The following is an 18402-nucleotide window of genomic DNA, read 5'->3' on the forward strand; positions in this document are numbered from 1 at the left end:
ACCAGAAGAACTACTGCGATTGTGCCCCGGTTCGGCCAGGCGAGCACCTCAGTAGAGAAAGCCGAAAACTGACTGTCATGATATAGCGTGAGACTGGCCAACCACTCGGTGACTTACCGGAATCTTTAGGATTCCTCCGCATTAATGAAGGGCCGCTTCCCGGCCAGGCACATACGCGCCCCGGGTTCGGGCGAGCGCAGGCGCCACCAGGGGCTATATAAGTAGCCTCACTGTCAAACTCCTATGGCTAAGTGAAAGTGATAAAGCATCATAGTCCGATTGCCTAGTTCGTTGCACTATCACCTCCTTTGTAGGACCAAGACGTTGGATTAAGTGTGAAAATGCGCCTTCTACGAACACCTCCGCATTATGTGCGTGGGGGCTGAAGCCGACGACTACCATCTTTCAGATTATATATACATATATGTTACACGGCCGCACAGGAGGTATTATAATACTTGCAGGCACAAGTATAACAAGCTTCTACAATTTATCAAAATATTGTTTTACAATAATATATGCTATTCGAATATAGTATCCTTCGAGCACTGCATCTCTATTAAACGAGCGCCTTGCAGAACTTCCTGAAAATAGTGCTCGGCAGGTACTCGGCTTCCATCCGAGTCTGGGGATGCAACAGCGGTGGCCTCCATTTCCGCCCAGTATGTCTTCACATGGGCAAGAGCCATCCGCGCACCCTCTATGCACGCTGACCTCTTCATCGCATTGATATGCGGCGCCGCACCAAGGAACTGCTGCACTAAGTTGAAATAAATTTTCGGCTCTGGCCTTTCTGGCCACAGATGACTCATGACATACTTCATGGCGAGTCCGGACAACCTATTTAGCTCAGCCCATTCGGCCAAACGATCGGCTAATGACAGTGGACGCTCCGGATTGTGGAACTGCGACCAAAAGAGCTTTTCCACTTCGCGATCTTCTTGATCTCGAAAGTGTTCGGCCGCATCTGTGGCACTCGCTGCCAAATCCAGATAGGTGTCCGCCGTACTCCACATCCGGTCTAACGGAGCATGTTTCGGATCATAGAACTTCCTCCGCAGCATAAAGGGCTTTCCAGCCGCGATCTCTCCGGCCTGACGCAGCTCCTCCTTCATAGCTCTCATTGCAGAGCAAGCATCCTTGGCATCGGAAACGGCCTTCTCCAGGTCCGTCTGTTCCGCCCGATCTTCTTTTTCAAGAAGCTTGCAACGGTCGGCAGCGTTCTTCAGCTTCACGGCCATCTCGGCCATTTCCTTCTTGCTTCGGCAATGAGCAGCTTGTTCGACTTTCAGCTCTTCAATTGCCTTTCCGGCAGCCGCATCACTTTTCCTGGCTTGCTCCTTGGCTCGGGCAAGTTCCGCCTGGAGATTCTCAATGGCAGCAGCACCATCTGCATCAAGCACACACATTGTAAGATACTGGCATAAAGCTCCTCTTACCAGGTGCCGCCGGAGGAATTACATACCTTGTGCCTCGTCAAGCCGCTTGTTGACAAGCGCAATGTCGGCATCTTCCACGTCAAGTTGCCGCTTTAGCTCGGCAAATTCGTCAGTCCGGCTTGCCACCGAACACTTCGCCACCTACGTATGAAGGCGGCATATTAGACCTGGGATTATGATCCTCTGCGCGCCGTCACTTTTGACAACGCACAGAGTCTCAGGGGCTACTATCTACACAGGGCGCATCTTATTTATGCGCAACTGTCCAAAAAGGGTACATTATTTCGCGTACCTCAAAACCTGTCAGCAAACTCCTGACGGCCTCGTGCAATCCGCTCTCCACGGATGAAATCCTCTCAATCACCGTACCCATCAATGCACGTACGGTGCTCCTCTGAGATAGATGCTCGCCCTAGCAGATCCTTCAGCTCCTCCGACCGCGCACCAGACGGCGCCGGACTCGCCCGATGGCCCCTTTCGAAGGCCGGACGCGGAGGGATTTGCGGGGCCATATGACTACCTTCCGGCCCTGCCGGATTCAGAGAAACCCTCCACGATGATACCTCAGGGTCGCCCGCCTCGCAAGGCGGTACGGCAGGGGGAGGCATTCCGCTCTCCATCATCTCCGAAAGAAGATCCCCCGAAGACGAGCTCTGCTGAGAAGGGCTAAGGCCCGAGCTACAAGGTAAATTTTCGATTACTTTTCTCAGATATAAAGCAAGGATTTCTCTCGTTTCTTAAAAAGAAAACTCCTCTCTACTTACGGCTCGATGGAGGGCTGATCCCCTTGAGGGCATAATTCGGCCGAAGTATCCCCCAGCACAGGACCCTCTGGCGAAGATTTCTTCCCCCGCTTTGAGGTCATGGTCTCCGGGTCTTCAGAGGCGGTCCTCTTCTTCCCCTGAGGAGAGGAATTTTCGATTCCTCCCTTCCGGACAACCTCCTTCAAGGAGGCTGTAGCTTCCTTGTCCCCTCCCTCGCTTTCCTTTGAAGGCACGACCTCCAACATCCTGACTAGCACGGGACCCGGCATGGTCTCGGGGAGGGGGCCGGACACCTGATTAGCTTTGCTTTCGCTATCCACTCATGTTTAAAGGACAACTCTTTTAGGGGCAATTTTATGATAAATATACAGATAGCGAGTCGGGCACAAGGCTACTTACTTGAGTATCCGGACGATTGCAGCTCAGACCTGCGTCCTCCGTAGAATCCGGACACACTACTTGTGGTCCAAAGAATAATTTGTACATCTCCACGGGCATCATGCCAAGAAAATGTTGGAGAACTCGTGGTCCCTCCGGGTTGAAATCCCACAGGTGGAGGGGCGACGTTTGTAGGGCAGAACTCGGAGAATTAACATAACCTGCGTCACCATGACCAGACTGATGTCTCTTTCTAGGAGATCTCGGATGCGGCCCTGCAACAGGGGCATGTCCTTTGCCGACCCATAGTCCAGCCCCTTATTGACCCATGACGCCAGTCGTGGCGGGGGACCCGAGCGGAAAGCAGGCAGTGCCACCCACTTGGTGCTCCTGAGAGATGTGATATAAAACCACTCTCGTTTCCATAAGCTGGGCTCCCCTTGAAAAGAGCCCTCGGGCCATGGAGCACCAGCATTCTTGCTTATAAAAGCACCTCCGCACTCCGCGTGCCGTCCCTCAATCATCTTCGTCTCTACTTTGAAGGTCTTGAGCCATAGTCCAAAGTTAGGAGTAATATGGAGGAAGGCTTCACACAGACGATGAATGAGGAAATATGGAGGATGGACTCCGGAGCTAAGTCGTGAAATTCCAGCCCATAATAAAACACGAGCCCCCTCACGAAGGGATCCGTCGGGAAGCCTAGCCCCCGAAGGAAGTGAGACATGAACACCACACTCTCACCAGGCTTGGGAGTGGGAATGACCCGCCCTTGAGCAGGCAGCCTATGCAAGATTTCCCCGGTCAAGAACCTGGCCTCTCTCAACTTCAGCACATCCTCCTCCGTGACGGAGGAGGGCATCCATCGGCCTCGAAGGTCAGAACCGGACATTGTCGAAGGTCCGAAGCGCCTAAAATCTGGAGCCTTGGGTGTTGGAACTCGAGGCGAAGGGCGAACTTGTTTGAGATTGAAAGAAAGGAGTAAGGCCTTGGTCTCTTTATAAGAGGTTGAATACCAAGGGCCCTCCCCGTGACCGTTTGGGACTCGCCTTTGATCGAGAAAACATACCAACGGGTACGGTTGGGTTACCCACGCCCGTATTGATGAGAATCCCGAAATAAGGGGACACGATCTCTGCTTTGACAAGACGTGCCAAGGAAACCGCCTCGCTAAACGCGCTGAGGTGGGATAGTAAAATGATTCGAATAAAGACTTGGCCGTGGTGTGATGTCACGCTACGGAATACGTCAGCAGATTAGATTTGTGTAAATATTATTCTCTCTATGGCAATATGTGGAAACTTATTTTGCAAAGCCGGACACTACCTTTCTGTTCAAAATCTTCTATGAAGTACTTGGAGGAGGAACCCGCCTTGCAATGCCGAAGACAATCTGCGCGCCGGACTCGTCGTCATTGAAGCCTGGTTCAGGGGCTACTGAGGGAGTCCTGGATTAGGGGGTGTCCGGATAGCCGGACTACACCTTCGGCCGGACTCCTGGACTATGAAGATACAAGATTGAAAACTTCGTCCCGTGTCCGGAAGGGACTTTTCTTGACGTGGAAGGCAAGCTTGGCGATACGGATATGTAGATCTCCTATCATTGTAACCGACTCTGTGTAACCCTAGCACTCTCCGCTGTCTATATAAACCGAAGGGTTTTAATCCGTAGGACGAACAACAATCATACCATAGGCTAGCTTCTAGGGTTTAGCCTCTCTGATCTCGCGGTAGATCTACTCTTGTACTACCCATATCATCAATATTAATCAAGCAGGACGTAGGGTTTTACCTCCATCAAGAGGGCCCGAACCTGGGTAAAACATCGTGTCCCCTGCCTCCTGTTACCATCCGCCTAGACGCACAGTTCGGGAACCCGAGATCCGCCGTTTTGACACCGATACCGGGGGATCCTTAAAAGGAGGAATATAGACCTTAGCGCCTTTACAACAGCGATTGTAAACCTTCTTACGTTGTGTCCAGGATGACCCGGACTTGGAACACTCAGCAAACCAGAAGGAGGCACCACAATACCGGCATAAGAAATCCGGAGGGCCACAGTATGACCTATCTGCATAGCAAGCTAACAACCACCAAAGCACAAGACTATCAGGCACAAACCATGCGTAAAGGAAAAAACAACAATGACACGACCAGGGAAATAATGATTTTTAGTAGGTACCTTTAAGAGACTCAGCAAACCCAACCGAGAAACCTTGCCAATCCTTCGGCAAAGGCCCTTTGACAACAACATCTAACCAGACACGTACGACCAAATAAGAGACTACGTGGAAACAACAAAAAGCAAGAAGAAATCAAGGAATTCCATGCACCTTCTTGTCCAGGACGACGCAGTCTAATCGACACTTTACGCTTTTTCCATTTGTTGCGATCCACCCCGGTAACCTCCAAGCTCACATAAACCGAGAAACCATGCCAATCCTTCGGCAAGGTGCTGTCGGCGACGCGTTCTAACAGAACATGCAGAAACAGGTAAGGCACCACACACCCAAACGACAACAACTAACAATAAACTAAGAACTCGCACGCACCTTCGTAGTGAGCACGCCGAAACTCAATGCACCCTTTCCGTTTTCTGCGATTTGTAGCCGCCATGGCCGAGCTCAGATAAGGAAACCAACCATCACCTAACACGTCATAAACAACACCGAAATGAAGTAATTGGTAGAGCACCCTAAGAGACAAGAAGGAAGAAAAACTACGGACAGAGACTTACATGTACTCCTGCGAGGAGGAAACCCAATAGGCTGACGCGGCACGTAATGCCTAGCAATCCCAGCGCCAGACACCCGCCGAGCAGGGACATCAGCCCCAAGTCCAACAACACGGCCGGTGCCAGTCACCAGCCGAGCAGCACCCCCACGCCCGGCAACAGGCTGGTCTACAGCGGCAGGCACCCACCAAGCAGCACACCCACGCCCGGCGACAGGCTGGTCTACAGTGGCAGGCATCTGCCGAGCAGCACCCCCACGACCGGCGACATGCTGGACCCCAATGTCAGTCACCGGCCAGGCAGCACCCCAGCGCCCCGCAACATGCTGGGCTCCAGCGGCAGGCACCTGCCGAGCAGCACCCCGACGCTTGGCGACAGGCTGGGCTCCAGCGACAGGCACCCGACGAGTAGCATCCGCACGTCCAGCAACACAATCAGAAACAGGGGCACACCCAGTATTACAACCTCCACGGCCGCTGGCACGTACACGACCAGCAGCAGCCCGCCCACGGCCACGCCCACGACCACCTACCAACCCAGCGACAGCTTCAAACGCGCCTTGACCACGAGCCGCAATCGGGGCACGTGCCATGTCAATGACCAGACAACGTCATATAGGAATGCTAGGAAAATAAGAAGCAAGACACATAACATTAGAAGAAGGACCGATATAACCCTACATAGCATAACATCAGGCATTCAAGTGCATAAACCATCTTACATTATACCCATGTACCAATAACATGGTCAGACAAAGGATAAGATACACATTGAATAAAAAAACAATGAATATCCACGAGTTATTACAACCAGCCACTAATCATAGTATACATGCACACCAACCTGAATGCATATCAACCTGACTCAGGAGAAGACGACCATCAGATAACCACCCCGAAGAGAAGACACCCTATCCAGAAAGTACATCTAAAAGCTACAGGCGATGGAGATCAACCCAACATATAGCATCTGCCGCCGTAAAGCAGATATTTAAATACAACCAGATGAAGATGTTTTATATTTTCTAAGTTTCTGATTCAGGATTGATAACCAAAACCAACCAATATTGTCACATTATTTTTAAAATATGCTGGATATCTCCATCATCGTAACGGAATATAAGAACTCTTATCCGTGTGCAATAACCTAGATATGACATCTCCAAAGCACCGATTCAACTTCACTGAATAGGTAAATCAAACACAATTAGATCCTGATGCTCATCCTTGCCTTAACTAAAGTCAAACTCGATTTTTAAGATACCTAATAAAACCAAAGTCAGGCCTATATTCATTTTCTGCATCTTGATGTTCATCTGTGCCTGAACTAAAAAACCACTGACGATAAAATCTGCACAAGATCGCCTAACCTACGAGAGCCATGCCCTTTGCACACTTTCTCTGTGATATGCTATAAGAGCTACGCCCTCTGAACACTTTCTTCGTGAACCCAACAACCTTGAAAGACATAGAGGAGGCTAGGCGAGAGTAAAGAATCACCTTCAAAGAGACGAGTGAAGCAACCTCGAGCACCAGCAATGGCACGACATACCAGCCCAGCAGCCAAGAGCTGAAATAGACCCCGACCAAGATGGACCAGCAAGCAAACTCTAAATAGATCCCTGAAAAACAACACAACCCTGGATGAGTACCTGCACATCAGAAACGGCAAAAACTGCTCTGCTGTATTCATATTCAGAAATATTGAGTAGCCATCTTTTGAAGTTCATAGTAACAAAAATACTCATGGGAATCAAGTAAATGGAGTTGATCTACGAACTATAAGATACCAGGTAGCCATACCATTGTATAACACCAATTTATGAACCCTCAAATATCATGAAACACTATGGACAAAAGCTATGAGAAAATTACTGCTTTGCAGAAACAGCAAGCAACTTGTTTTTATCGCCACGGCTAAACGGCTAAACCAAATTGAGTGAATGACCACTCAACACGATCGTGGGAACAACACATACAAAACATTCCACATGCCCCTCCTCTCATTTTGCCATCTAGGAACTCGAAATCGCTGATTTCTGAATCTGAATACCTAAGAACAGCAACAACAATGATTCCCAGCAACTTGTTTTTATCGCCACGGCTAAACGGCTGAACCAAATTGAGTGAATGACCACTCAAAACGATCGTGGGAACAACACCTACAAAACATTACACATGCTCCTCCTCTCATTTTGCCATCTAGGAACTCGAAATTGCTGATTTCTGAAGCTGAATACCTAAGAACAGCAGCAACAATGACCCCCCCCCCCCTAGTTCCCTCACCTAGGGCTCCTAATCCTAGCCCTATTCCCCAAGAATCATCACTTACAAAGGATAAGAGCTCATAGATGATGGGGAATCTCACCTTTATGATCAAGTCACAAATATTTGGTGAAGGGGGAAGTTGGGGATGCTTTCTTGTTCTCCTCTTCTTGTGCCCTCTTCTTCTTCCTCCAGATCAGGTCCAGGCTGCCTTTGAAGGTGGGGGAGGGCGTGGTGCAGCAACGAGGGACATGGGAGGAGTGGGGAGGGAAGGGAGGAGGGAGTAGGCTGGCTGGAGAGGGGTGGGAGGTGGCGTGGAGGAGGAGAGGACGCGACGGCGAGCGGAGGAGGCGGCGGCGGCGCACCAAGGGGGCGTGGAGGAGGAGAGGACGCGACGGCGAGCGGAGGCGGCGGCGGTATGGCAGGGACCATGCCAGCGCGGGGTCAGGGTTCGAGAGAGGGAGAGGAGGAGATGCGACGCGAGAGTGCGGAAGGGAGCGACGGCTAGGCTCTCAGCCCTATTGGATATTTTCCTAACCACGTGAAATGTCTAAAATACCCTCGGCGGCCACCCAATTTTACAGGCAGTGGCGCGATCTGGAGGGCGCCGACGAACCACACTAGCCACACTCGCAGCCATAGACGCTGACCAGCGCGGCCCACCAGCCAGGGTCCCCACACGTCAGCGAGGCAGCAAAGTAATTCCAGAGTAAGAAAAGTCAGTAAGAAAAATCGAATGGAGGTTACTATTCATTGTAGCAGTGATCCGGGCTTGATCCGACGACCGAGGTCATCCGAAGGCGAGATCCTACGGTCCAGAACGCATCAAAAAACTGATCCGACGGCCTGGAATCCCGAGCGGGGAGGAGCCTGGGTGGGCACTGTCATGCTTGTTTCTGGATGCCCCAGGTATCATTTTCTTCCCCTGGAGAAAAGGTGGCCCCCGATAACTGCCCAGTTGCTTGCACGTTGCCTTGATCGTCCAGCATGGTTAAGATTAGTTTGTCATCACCACGTCCTTGGCCGGGCTGAGGTAACACAAGAAGGCTGACGCGTGGCCGGCAGCGTCCTCCCTGTCTCCGTCCGGGTAGAACCTGATGTTCCAGTCGTAGCCGCCGACAGTGAACGTGCTCGAGCTAATGTACGTTCCGACGCCCATGCCCTCGAGCAGCGGGTAGTTGGTCACCTCGAAATCGTGCGTCGCGCCCTCCGTGACGCACCTCGACGACTTGGGCACCGTCTCCGAGATATAGTTTTCATGGTTTTTCATGGTTTCTCGACGGACTGAAGCCACTGAAGGGGCCTACTTATATTTATCAAAGTGCAGCTTCCGTGTGGAGAAGCAAACACCGACCAGTGGAACAGCGGATGGGTTTGCGTTTACTTGAAATACACTTCGGCGAGCTTCTTCAGGGTCTGGGTCACGCTCGTGAACGGGTCGAACGCGACCGACGACTTGAGCTTCAGGTCCGGGAACTGGTTCGTCAGGGCCTGGTCCATCCCGGGCATGGACATCATCTCCGCAAGCTGGTCCGAGGACACCTCGCAGTCCTGCGGCGTGTCCCTGATCTTGCTTGGGTCGTAGCCGAAGCCGGCGGCGTATGACTTGTACTTCTCGATGAACTCCGGTCCAGGGTTTGGCGTCCTTGAGTATATCTGGTTCAGTGTCAGACACAAATTATTTCAGATCACGAGTGCATCAGATAGTTAGGTGACTTCGACAACACAAAGTACTACCCTCTAGAATCTACATTAAGATGGCTATATGTTCTCAAGATGGTTAGACATGAGTAGTTTATAGTACGAAGAAATTCAGTTCCCCACCTGAATAAAGCTGGTGTCCTTTGCTCCAGAGACGACGGCGTAATTGTCGTAGTCGGTCGCTAGGACATCATAGGGTAGCTTGGGTATGAACGGGAGTGTCGGGAACCGCAGGAAGCACTTGCTGCTGATCATCTCCTCCCTCTCGAGATCAGTCTCCGCACCAGCCATGTCCTCTTGAGACAGGCATTGCACCTTCCCCCGGATACCGGTGATGTATCCGTCAGGTGAACCATGGACACAGAATGTCTCCACCTTGATCGCGCCCGCCTTCTCATCAAATGTATACACTCCCTGCAGCACCAGCAATTTTCCGATCATACCATGCAAATAGCTTGCTTACGATAATTCAGTTGAGAAATATATTTTTCAGACATATAATACAACTATTCTGTCTTCGTAAACCAGAAAAAATTCAGATTATTCAGTATGAGGCTGCTGTAATTGCAGTACCTGAGTACAATGGCAGTCTTCTTGTCCCTGACCAGCGAACCCGCCTTTGCGCGATGCCACCTCGAACCACCTACCGGAGTAGCGAACTGGATCGAAGTTCTTGGCGGTCATGCCCTTGGTCATCATCATCATCCCATCATCGGAAGGGGCGTCGAATTTGAGAGGGACGGCGCCTTTGTCGATGGCGGCCACCACCGCAACCTGGCACAAGCTGGGCCGGGCAAAGGTGTCTGCAGGAACAGCCTGGTCAACAAGAAGAGCGCATCGATACCATGTCGCGGGTCTCAACTGGTGGTAACCTTACTGACTATCTCTGTTTTTTTTCTGTCTATGAATCAACATTTTTTTTCTTGCTGAAATGGATAATTTGGCAATGGCCAAAGCAGATTTGCTCTCTGAACCGGTTTAAGACGTGCATCTGATGATAGGTTAGAAGAGCACCACAGCTACCTGACTAGGTGGGGAGATGAAGACGAGGGAAGCAGCAAGGCACGAGAGCAGATGCTTGGATATCCCAGTGTTGGCCCTCTCTCCCGCAGAGCACCTGAAATTCATGCGCGCCGCAGGGCCACATTTTCGCCTGCCAAGAAGAAGCATCGGAGAGGGAACAAAACATACGGGTTAGGAGCAGAAATCCGAGACCAATCCCACGCCTGCCTGTAACTCTCTAAGCATCATTTGCTGAATGTGAAATTCGTATCATGTACAAAACAGAATGCAGCAACACCAATCCAAAATCCAAAAAGCAGCACACATTGCGGCGAGGCGACCGCAAACTCGCCCTGATCTGGTCGCGGCGGATCCATTCATCCAGCAGTTAAAGCGAAGAAACTAACCGAAGGAAGGAGCTGGCACTGCTGCTACTGGTGGTCGGCGGTGGTACCTGGACGGGCGGGCGGGGCGCGAGGCCGGGAACGGGAAGGAGGGGGAGCCCAGAATCGGCAGGAGGGCCATGGCTCCGGGCGTCGGCGTCGGCGTCGGTGTCGGGTCCTCCGCGTTGTCGACGGACGGGGACGTTTTGTTGGGGTTGGTTTCGCGGTGGATTTCCTTTTTCCCACCATGATGTGGGCAGGTGGCATCGGCAGCTTTGCTCGGCGAAGACGGTCGGTGGACGGGACGAGTCCGCCCGGGAGCAGATCAGAGCGTCGTCATCCGGTGCCGCCCAATGGGCAGCCCCCACGTCCGCTCCAACGCCGGCCCCCCTTCCAGTGTGTATCGAGCCAAGTGAGTGGCCCGTCGAATTAGCTCGACTCCTTACAGCATCTTCAATATATGGTTTAAATTTTGACGGTGCAAAATTGAAGATGTAAAATTTGGACCGTAAAAAAATGTGTTTTGGAGCTCCGAAAAAAGGTCAACTCCAACAGATGGTCCAAATTCATGGTTCAAAAGAGCAACTCCAATAGATGGTCCAAATTCATGGTCCAAAACCGGCCAGCAGCCGCGCGGCTGCTGTTCAGCCGCTGTCCAGCCACTGTACAGCCGCACATATTGCATAAAACATGTTTTAAAACAACATAAAAAAATTTCATGTCCACAACATCAAATTATTACATAGTTCTTCAGATACAGGAGATGAAATGCAACACAAATACAACATAGTTTTGCACAATACAACATAGTTTTGAACAAACAAATAATGAATCTATGCGGATCTTTCGCCATGCCATTTCCAATGCTCTTCCATCAAATCTTTCTGGAGTTGGTCATGCACATCGCTGTCTCTAATCTCGCAGTACACCTTCATGAAACGTCTGATGCGCTGTTCTTTTCGGATGGGGTTAACAGGAATGCCCATCAAGTGATATAAGTTGTAATCTAAATCTTTTCCAAGCTCGTTCTCAATGGTCATGTTATGCATGATCACGCAAGCGGTCATGATGTACCAAAGGATCTTTTGATCCCAAAATCTAGCTGGTCCTCGCACAATAGCAAATTGGGATTGCAAAATCCCAAATGCCCTCTCAACATCTTTTCTAGCCGCCGCTTGTGCATTATGAAAGACAAGTTCTTTCTTACCGTGAGGTGTTGCAACCGGCTTGACGAATGTACTCCACCTTGGGCAGATCTCATCTGCAAGATAGTACCCATAGTTGTAGGTGCGGCCATTTGCTTCGAAGGTCACCGTGGTGCTTCTCCATTTGCTAAGTTGGCAAAGAGAGGTGACCGGTCGAGCACGTTGATGTCGTTGCAAGAACCGGGCATACCAAAATATGCATGCCAAATCCATGTTTCATAATCAGCAACTGCCTCAAGAATGATAGTGGCATCCTTCCCACGCCCCTTGAATTTTCCATGCCATGCTTTTGGACAGTTCTTCCATTTTCAATGCATGCAATCTACAGACCCGAGCATACCTGGAAACCCTCGAGCTTTGTTCATCTCCAAAAGCCTCTGAGTGTCCTGAGCATTGGGTGCTCTCAGGTACTGTGGACCGAACACTCCTACCATAGTTATTGCAAATTGCTTGACATAGAAGATAGAAGTGCTCTCTGCCATCACCAAGTTGTCATCAATGTAATCTGCCGGAACACCATATGCCATAATGCGCAAAGCGGCAGTGACCTTCTGCTCAATGCTATGCCCAAGCAACCCCGCACAGTTCCTTCTCTGCTCGAAGACTGGGTTATGCTGCTTCACTTCATTGCAAATGCGAAAGAACAAGTCCTTCGACATTCTAAAACGACGTCGAAAGTAATTCTCCGGAAAGACAGGTGATGATGCAAAGTAGTTGTGCACCAACCGTTTGTGCGCATCAATCCGTTCTCTCTGAATGAACGCACGACCATAAACGGAACCACCGTGCTTCAGTTTCCTCCTCTTGTGCATGGCCACTAGCATAGCAATCTCCTCTTCTTCATGGAAATCAAATTCCTCGTCCGACGATGAATCATCCACGAAAGAGGAGTCAACCGAGCTCATCTACAATGCACACGACCACCGTCAAACATACTATCTAATCCCGAGTTAAATCATCAAGTTTTGTCAATTTTTTTACCTTGAGGAATTCCGCCGAACACCTTGTGGGCGCGGTGGGGGAAGATGGCCCCCGGTTGGATTGTGTAACACCCCGGATGTAACTTTCCCTATTTGTACTCCAACTCTTGCCGTTTCCGGCGTTAAGTTATTTTTATTTTCTCGGGTTCGGGTTTTGTCTCCGTGTGTTGTTGTCGTTGTCATGCATCTCATATCATGTCATCATGTGCATTGCATTTGCATACGTGTTCGTCTCATGCATTCGAGTGTTTTCCCCGTTGTCCGTTTTGCATTCCGGCGCTTCGTTCTCCTCCGGTGGTCATGTCTAGCTTTCTTTCGTGTGTGGGGATTAAACATTTCCGGATTGGACCGAGACTTGCCAAGCGGCCTTGGTTTACTACCGGTAGACCGCCTGTCAAGTTTCGTACCATTTGGACTTCGTTTGATACTCCAACGGTTAACCGAGGGACCGAAAAGGCCTCGTGTGTGTTGCAGCCCAACACCCCTCCAGTTTGGCCCAAAACCCACCAAACTCTGCTCCATCATCTAGAGCGTTCAATCACGATCGCGTGGCCGAAAACCGCACCTCATTTGGACTCTCCTAGCTCCCTCTATGCCTATAAATAGGTCCTCCTCGAAAATCCCGGATCCCCTCCTCCTCAAACCCTAGATCCAACCCACCGCGCTGCGCCGGACAAAACAGCACCGATGGACACGTCCGGATCCGCCCCGCCGCGCCACGTGGCGTGCTGCCATTCGCCGCGCCGCCCGCCCCACTTCGCCACCGCCGCCGGCCCGGGAGGCCCAGGAGGGGCCCCCGAGGCCCAGTCCTCCGCCGCCGCCGCCCGAGGCATCGCCTCCGCCCCGCCGCCCCGGAAGCCCGACCCCGCCACCTTGCTCCTTCTCGCCGGCGAGCCAGAGCCCGCGCCGGCCACCTCGTCGTGGGTGCCGCGCCGCCGCCGTTGCTCCGCCTCGCCGCCCCACCGCTCGACGCCGGCCGCCGCCGCCTTCCCCTCACCGGCAAGCTCCGGCCGGCCTCTCCCTCAACTCTGGCGAACTCTCTCCCCCGCCGGTGAACAGTACCCGCCGGCCGTCCTCGATCCGCGTGCAGATCTCAGATCTGGAATTGTCGGAGGTTGACTTCTCTCAGAAACCCTAGCTCGTGTTGCATACTTTGACCTACCGTAACTTTGCATCCATAGCTCCGATTCATGCATATAGCATATGAAAATGTTCATCTCAGGGAGTACATCATTTCATTCCATTGCATCATTTTCATTAGAGTTCATCTTGATGCTCAAAATGCTGTTTGAAGAGGGCTACTTGAGTTAATTGTCAGATCTGTTACTCCGTTTAGCACTTTTGTCATTTTTGTCATGATTAATGTGTGCATGCTATGCCCGTGAGTTCTACATGTGTTTTGTTAAGGGTTTTGTCATCTTTCCAGAGGTGGAACCCATGTTTTTTTAGGATGTGTGTGGTGACTTGTGCAAGCTCGCAAAGTGGTGCACTTGCTAATTCTGTTTTCAGGGACAGTAATTTCACTAAGTCCTGGGATTTTTTATCTCACGATGCCATATGTTCTTGTTGTTTCCTAGTGATCCGTGCCTCTTTTGAGGATGATCAGTAAGGGAGTTTTGTTAATGTTGTAGTACTCTATCCATCTATGTCTTTGTTTGCAATTATGGAGCACCCTAGCTTGAGTCAATCGAGCTCTACTTTTGCTTCGTTGTGAATCTGGGCAGATCGTCAACTTGTTTGCGATTTTGCCGATATTATTGTAGTTGACCCATGCATGCTATGCCATTGTTCTTGCCATGTCTAGCTTGTATTTTGTGCCTTCTTAAGGGACGTATGCTGGTCTTTCCATGACTTGCACCGTGGTGAGTGCATCGAGCTCGTAAACATGCCTTCGTGAGTTATATTTCAGCATGTGCCAGTTTTCACTAAGTCTGAAAACTGATTATGTTTTTATTATGTTCGTGTGCTTGTTAGTATATTTTGTGATCCCTTTTGGCTCAAGGTCACTAAGGGACTTTTGTTAAGCTTGTCGAGTAGCTCCATGCCATGTCTTTCTTTGTCATGTTCAGGTCCTGTAGCATGTTGTTTTGTTGCTCCGAAGAGGGCTATATGATCTGAAATTCCAGACAAGTGTTAATTTCACTAAGTCTGAGATCTGTTTTACCATTTGCGTTTTTGCCATGCTTGTTTGAACCTGTTAATGGATGAATTGGCCGTTGCTCAGTGCTAGACTTTTGTTAAGCATCTTGAATGCTTCCCTGCCATGTATTTTGATGTCATGTTTGGTTGCTGTAGCATGTTCATTTCATTGCATTTAGATGCCTACTTGCTGTAAATCGCAGACCGGTGCCATATTTGAATCGCTTGCCATTTCCAAACCGTAACTCCGATTCCGGCGTTCTTTATATCGTTTCAAGCGATTTCATCTCATCTTTCCAGTGGCACACTTGGTTTTAGAAGTTGAGGCCAGGTTCATGCTTTTCCTGTCATATCTTGCATTTGGCATCCCGCATCGCATCCCGCATAGCATATCATCTTTGCATCGTGTTGATTGAGTTTGCACGTGGTTGATTGTATCCTTGTTGCTTGTTTGCCTTGTTTAGGTAGAGCCGGGAGTCGAGTTCGCTAATGAGGAGCCCGTTGAGTTTGCTTTTGAGGATCCAGTCAACTCTGACAACTGTGCAGACAAGATGATCATACCCTCGAAATCACTACTATCTTTGCTATGCTAGTTTGCTCGCTCTTTTTCTATGCCATTGCTACGATGCCTACCACTTGCTTGCAAGCCTCCCAAATTGCCATGTCAAACCTCTAACCCACCATTGTCCTAGCAAACCGTTGATTGGCTATGTTACCGCTTTGCTCAGCCCCTCTTATAGCGTTGCTAGTTGCAGGTGAAGACTGGAGGCCGTTCCTTGTTGGAACATTTATTTACTTGCTGGGATATCATTATATTATCTTGTTATCTTAATGCATCTATATACTTGGAAAAGGGTGGAAGGCTCGGCCTCTCGCCTAGTGTTTTGTTCCACTCTTGCTGCCCTAGTTTCCGTCATATCGGTGTTATGTTCCCGGATTTTTGCGTTCCTTGCGCGGTTGGGTTATAATGGGAACCCCTTGATATTTCGCCTTGATTAAAGCTTTTCCAGCAATGCCCAACCTTGGTTTTACCATTTGCCACCTAGCCTTTTCTTTCCCTTGGGTTCTGCAGACTCAAGGGTCATCTTATTTTAACCCCCCGGGCCAGTGCTCCTCTGAGTGTTGGTCCAAACTAGAGCCCCTTGCAGCGCCACCTCGGGGAAACTCGAGGGCTGGTTTTAGTTGTACGGATTGCTTATCTGAGTGTGCCCTGAGAAAGAGATATGTGCAGCTCCTATCGGATTTGTCGGCACATTCGGGCGGTGTTGCTGGTCTTGTTTTAACCTGTCGAAGTGTCTTGAGTTACCGAGATACCGAGTCTGATCGAAACGTCTTGGGAGGAGGTCTATTCCTTCATTGACCGTGACAGCTTGTCATGGGCTAAGTTGGGACTCCCCTGCAGGGATTGAACTTTCGAAAGTCGTGCCCGCGGTTATGGGCAGATGGGAATTTGTTAATGTCCGGTTGTAGATAACTTGAACCTTAACTTAATTAAAATGAATCAACCGAGTGTGTACCGTGATGGCTGTTGGGTAACGTAGCAGAAATTCAAAATTTTCCTACATGTCACCAAGATCTATCTATGGAGAGACCAGCAACGAGGGGAAGGAGAGTGCATCTACATACCCTTGTAGATCGCTAAGCGGAAGCGTTCAAGAGAACGGGGTTGATGGAGTCGTACTCGTCGTGATCCAAATCACCAATGATCCTAGTGCCGAACGGACGGCACCTCCGCGTTCAACACACGTACAGCCCAGTGACGTCTCCCATGCCTTGATCCAGCAAGGAGAGAGGGAGAGGTTGAGAAAGACTCCATCCAGCAGCAGCACAACGGCGTGGTGGTGATGGAGGAGCGTGGCAATCCTGCAGGGCTTCGACAAGCACCGCGAGATATGAGGAGAAAGAGAGGGAGGGCTGCACCAACAGGCAGAGATCAGATCGCGTGTATTGGGCAGCCCCTAGGCCTCATATATATATGGGAAGGGGAGGAGGGTGCGCCCCCTCTAGGGTTCCCACCCCTAGAGGGGCGGCAGCCCCAAACCCATCTATGGGTGGCGGCCACAAGGGGGGAGGAGAGGGAGGCGCAGGGAGTATGGGCCTTAGGGCCCATCTGCCCTTAGGGTTTGCCCCCTCTCCCCTCCTAGGCGCATGGGCCTTAGTGGGAGGCGCCCCAGCCCACCTAGGGGCTGGTGCCTTCTCACACTTGGCCCATGTATGCCTCTGGGGCCCATGCCCCCCCCGGTGGACCCCCGGACCCCTCCGGTGGTCCCGGTACATTACCGATAAACCCCGAAACCTTTCCGGTGACCAAAACAGGACTTCCCATATATAAATCTTTACCTCCGGACCATTCCGGAACTCCTCGTGACGTCCGGGATCTCATCTGGGACTCCGAACAACATTCGGTAACCACATACAAACTTCCTTTATAACCCTAGCGTCATCGAACCTTAAGTGTGTAGACCCTACGGGTTCGGGAGACATGCAGACATGACTGAGACGTTCTCCGGTCAATAACCAACAGCGGGATCTGGATACCCATGTTGGCTCCCACATGTTCCACGATGATCTCATCGGATGAACCACGATGTCAAGGACTTAATCAATCCCGTATACAATTCCCTTTGTCTATCGGTACGATACTTGCCCGAGATTCGATCGTCGGTATCCCGATACCTTGTTCAATCTCGTTACCGGCAAGTCTCTTTACTCGTTCCGTAACACATCATCCCGTGATCAACTCCTTGATCACATTGTGCACATTATGATGATGTCCTACCGAGTGGGCCCAGAGATACCTCTCCGTCACACGGAGTGACAAATCCCAGTCTCGATTCGTGCCAACCCAACAGACACTTTCGGAGATACCCGTAGTGTACCTTTATAGCCACCCAGTTACGTTGTGACGTTTGGCACACCCAAAGCACTCCTACGGTATCCGGGAGTTGCACAATCTCATGGTCTAAGGAAATGATACTTGACATTAGAAAAGCTTTAGCATACGAACTACACGATCTAGTGCTATGCTTAGGATTGGGTCTTGTCCATCACATCATTCTCCTAATGATGTGATCCCGTTATCAACGACATCCAATGTCCATGGTCAGGAAACCGTAACCATCTATTGATCAACGAGCTAGTCAACTAGAGGCTTACTAGGGACATGGTGTTGTCTATGTATCCACACATGTATCTGAGTTTCCTATCAATACAATTCTAGCATGGATAATAAACGATTATCATGAACAAGGAAATATAATAATAACCAATTTATTATTGCCTCTAGGGCATATTTCCAACAGTCTCCCACTTGCACTAGAGTTAATAATCCAATTCACATCGATATGTGATTAACACTCAAGGTCACATCCCCATGTGACTAACACCCAAAGAGTTTACTAGAGTCAATAATCTAGT

At 50.3% G+C, this 18402-nt stretch overlaps 2 protein-coding genes across 2 annotated transcripts; both read right to left on the reverse strand.

Moving 5' to 3' along the window:
• Window positions 1-8323: 8323 nt before the first annotated feature.
• LOC123190509 (BTB/POZ and MATH domain-containing protein 2) lies at window positions 8324-8845 on the reverse strand. Its single transcript, XM_044603163.1, has one exon. It carries the CDS (start codon window positions 8843-8845, stop codon window positions 8573-8575), a length of 273 nt encoding a protein of 90 aa, XP_044459098.1. The 3' UTR covers window positions 8324-8572.
• A 12-nt stretch (window positions 8846-8857) lies between these two features.
• Window positions 8858-10985, reverse strand: LOC123190508 (chloroplastic lipocalin). The gene is made up of 5 exons (XM_044603161.1): window positions 10733-10985; window positions 10300-10429; window positions 9850-10092; window positions 9400-9690; window positions 8858-9231 (listed from the first exon to the last, which is right to left on the reverse strand). The coding sequence occupies exons 1-5, from the start codon at window positions 10801-10803 to the stop codon at window positions 8956-8958; spliced, it is 1011 nt and encodes a 336-aa protein (XP_044459096.1). The 5' UTR covers window positions 10804-10985; the 3' UTR covers window positions 8858-8955.
• Window positions 10986-18402: the final 7417 nt, after the last annotated feature.

This window comes from Triticum aestivum, chromosome 2A (genome assembly GCF_018294505.1).
Source record: "Triticum aestivum cultivar Chinese Spring chromosome 2A, IWGSC CS RefSeq v2.1, whole genome shotgun sequence".
NCBI classification, from domain to species: Eukaryota; Viridiplantae; Streptophyta; class Magnoliopsida; order Poales; family Poaceae; genus Triticum; species Triticum aestivum.

Excerpts from the sequence above, each read along its gene's own strand:
- LOC123190509 (XM_044603163.1), bottom strand. The coding sequence starts at position 8,845 with ATGAAAAACCATGAAAACTATATCTCGGAGACGGTGCCCAAGTCGTCG.
- LOC123190508 (XM_044603161.1), bottom strand. The coding sequence starts at position 10,803 with ATGGCCCTCCTGCCGATTCTGGGCTCCCCCTCCTTCCCGTTCCCGGCC. Across the intron at positions 9,691-9,849 it reads AAGACTGCCATTGTACTCAG|GGAGTGTATACATTTGATGA; the intron begins GTACTGCAATTA and ends CTGGTGCTGCAG. Across the intron at positions 9,232-9,399 it reads AGGACACCAGCTTTATTCAG|ATATACTCAAGGACGCCAAA; the intron begins GTGGGGAACTGA and ends ACACTGAACCAG.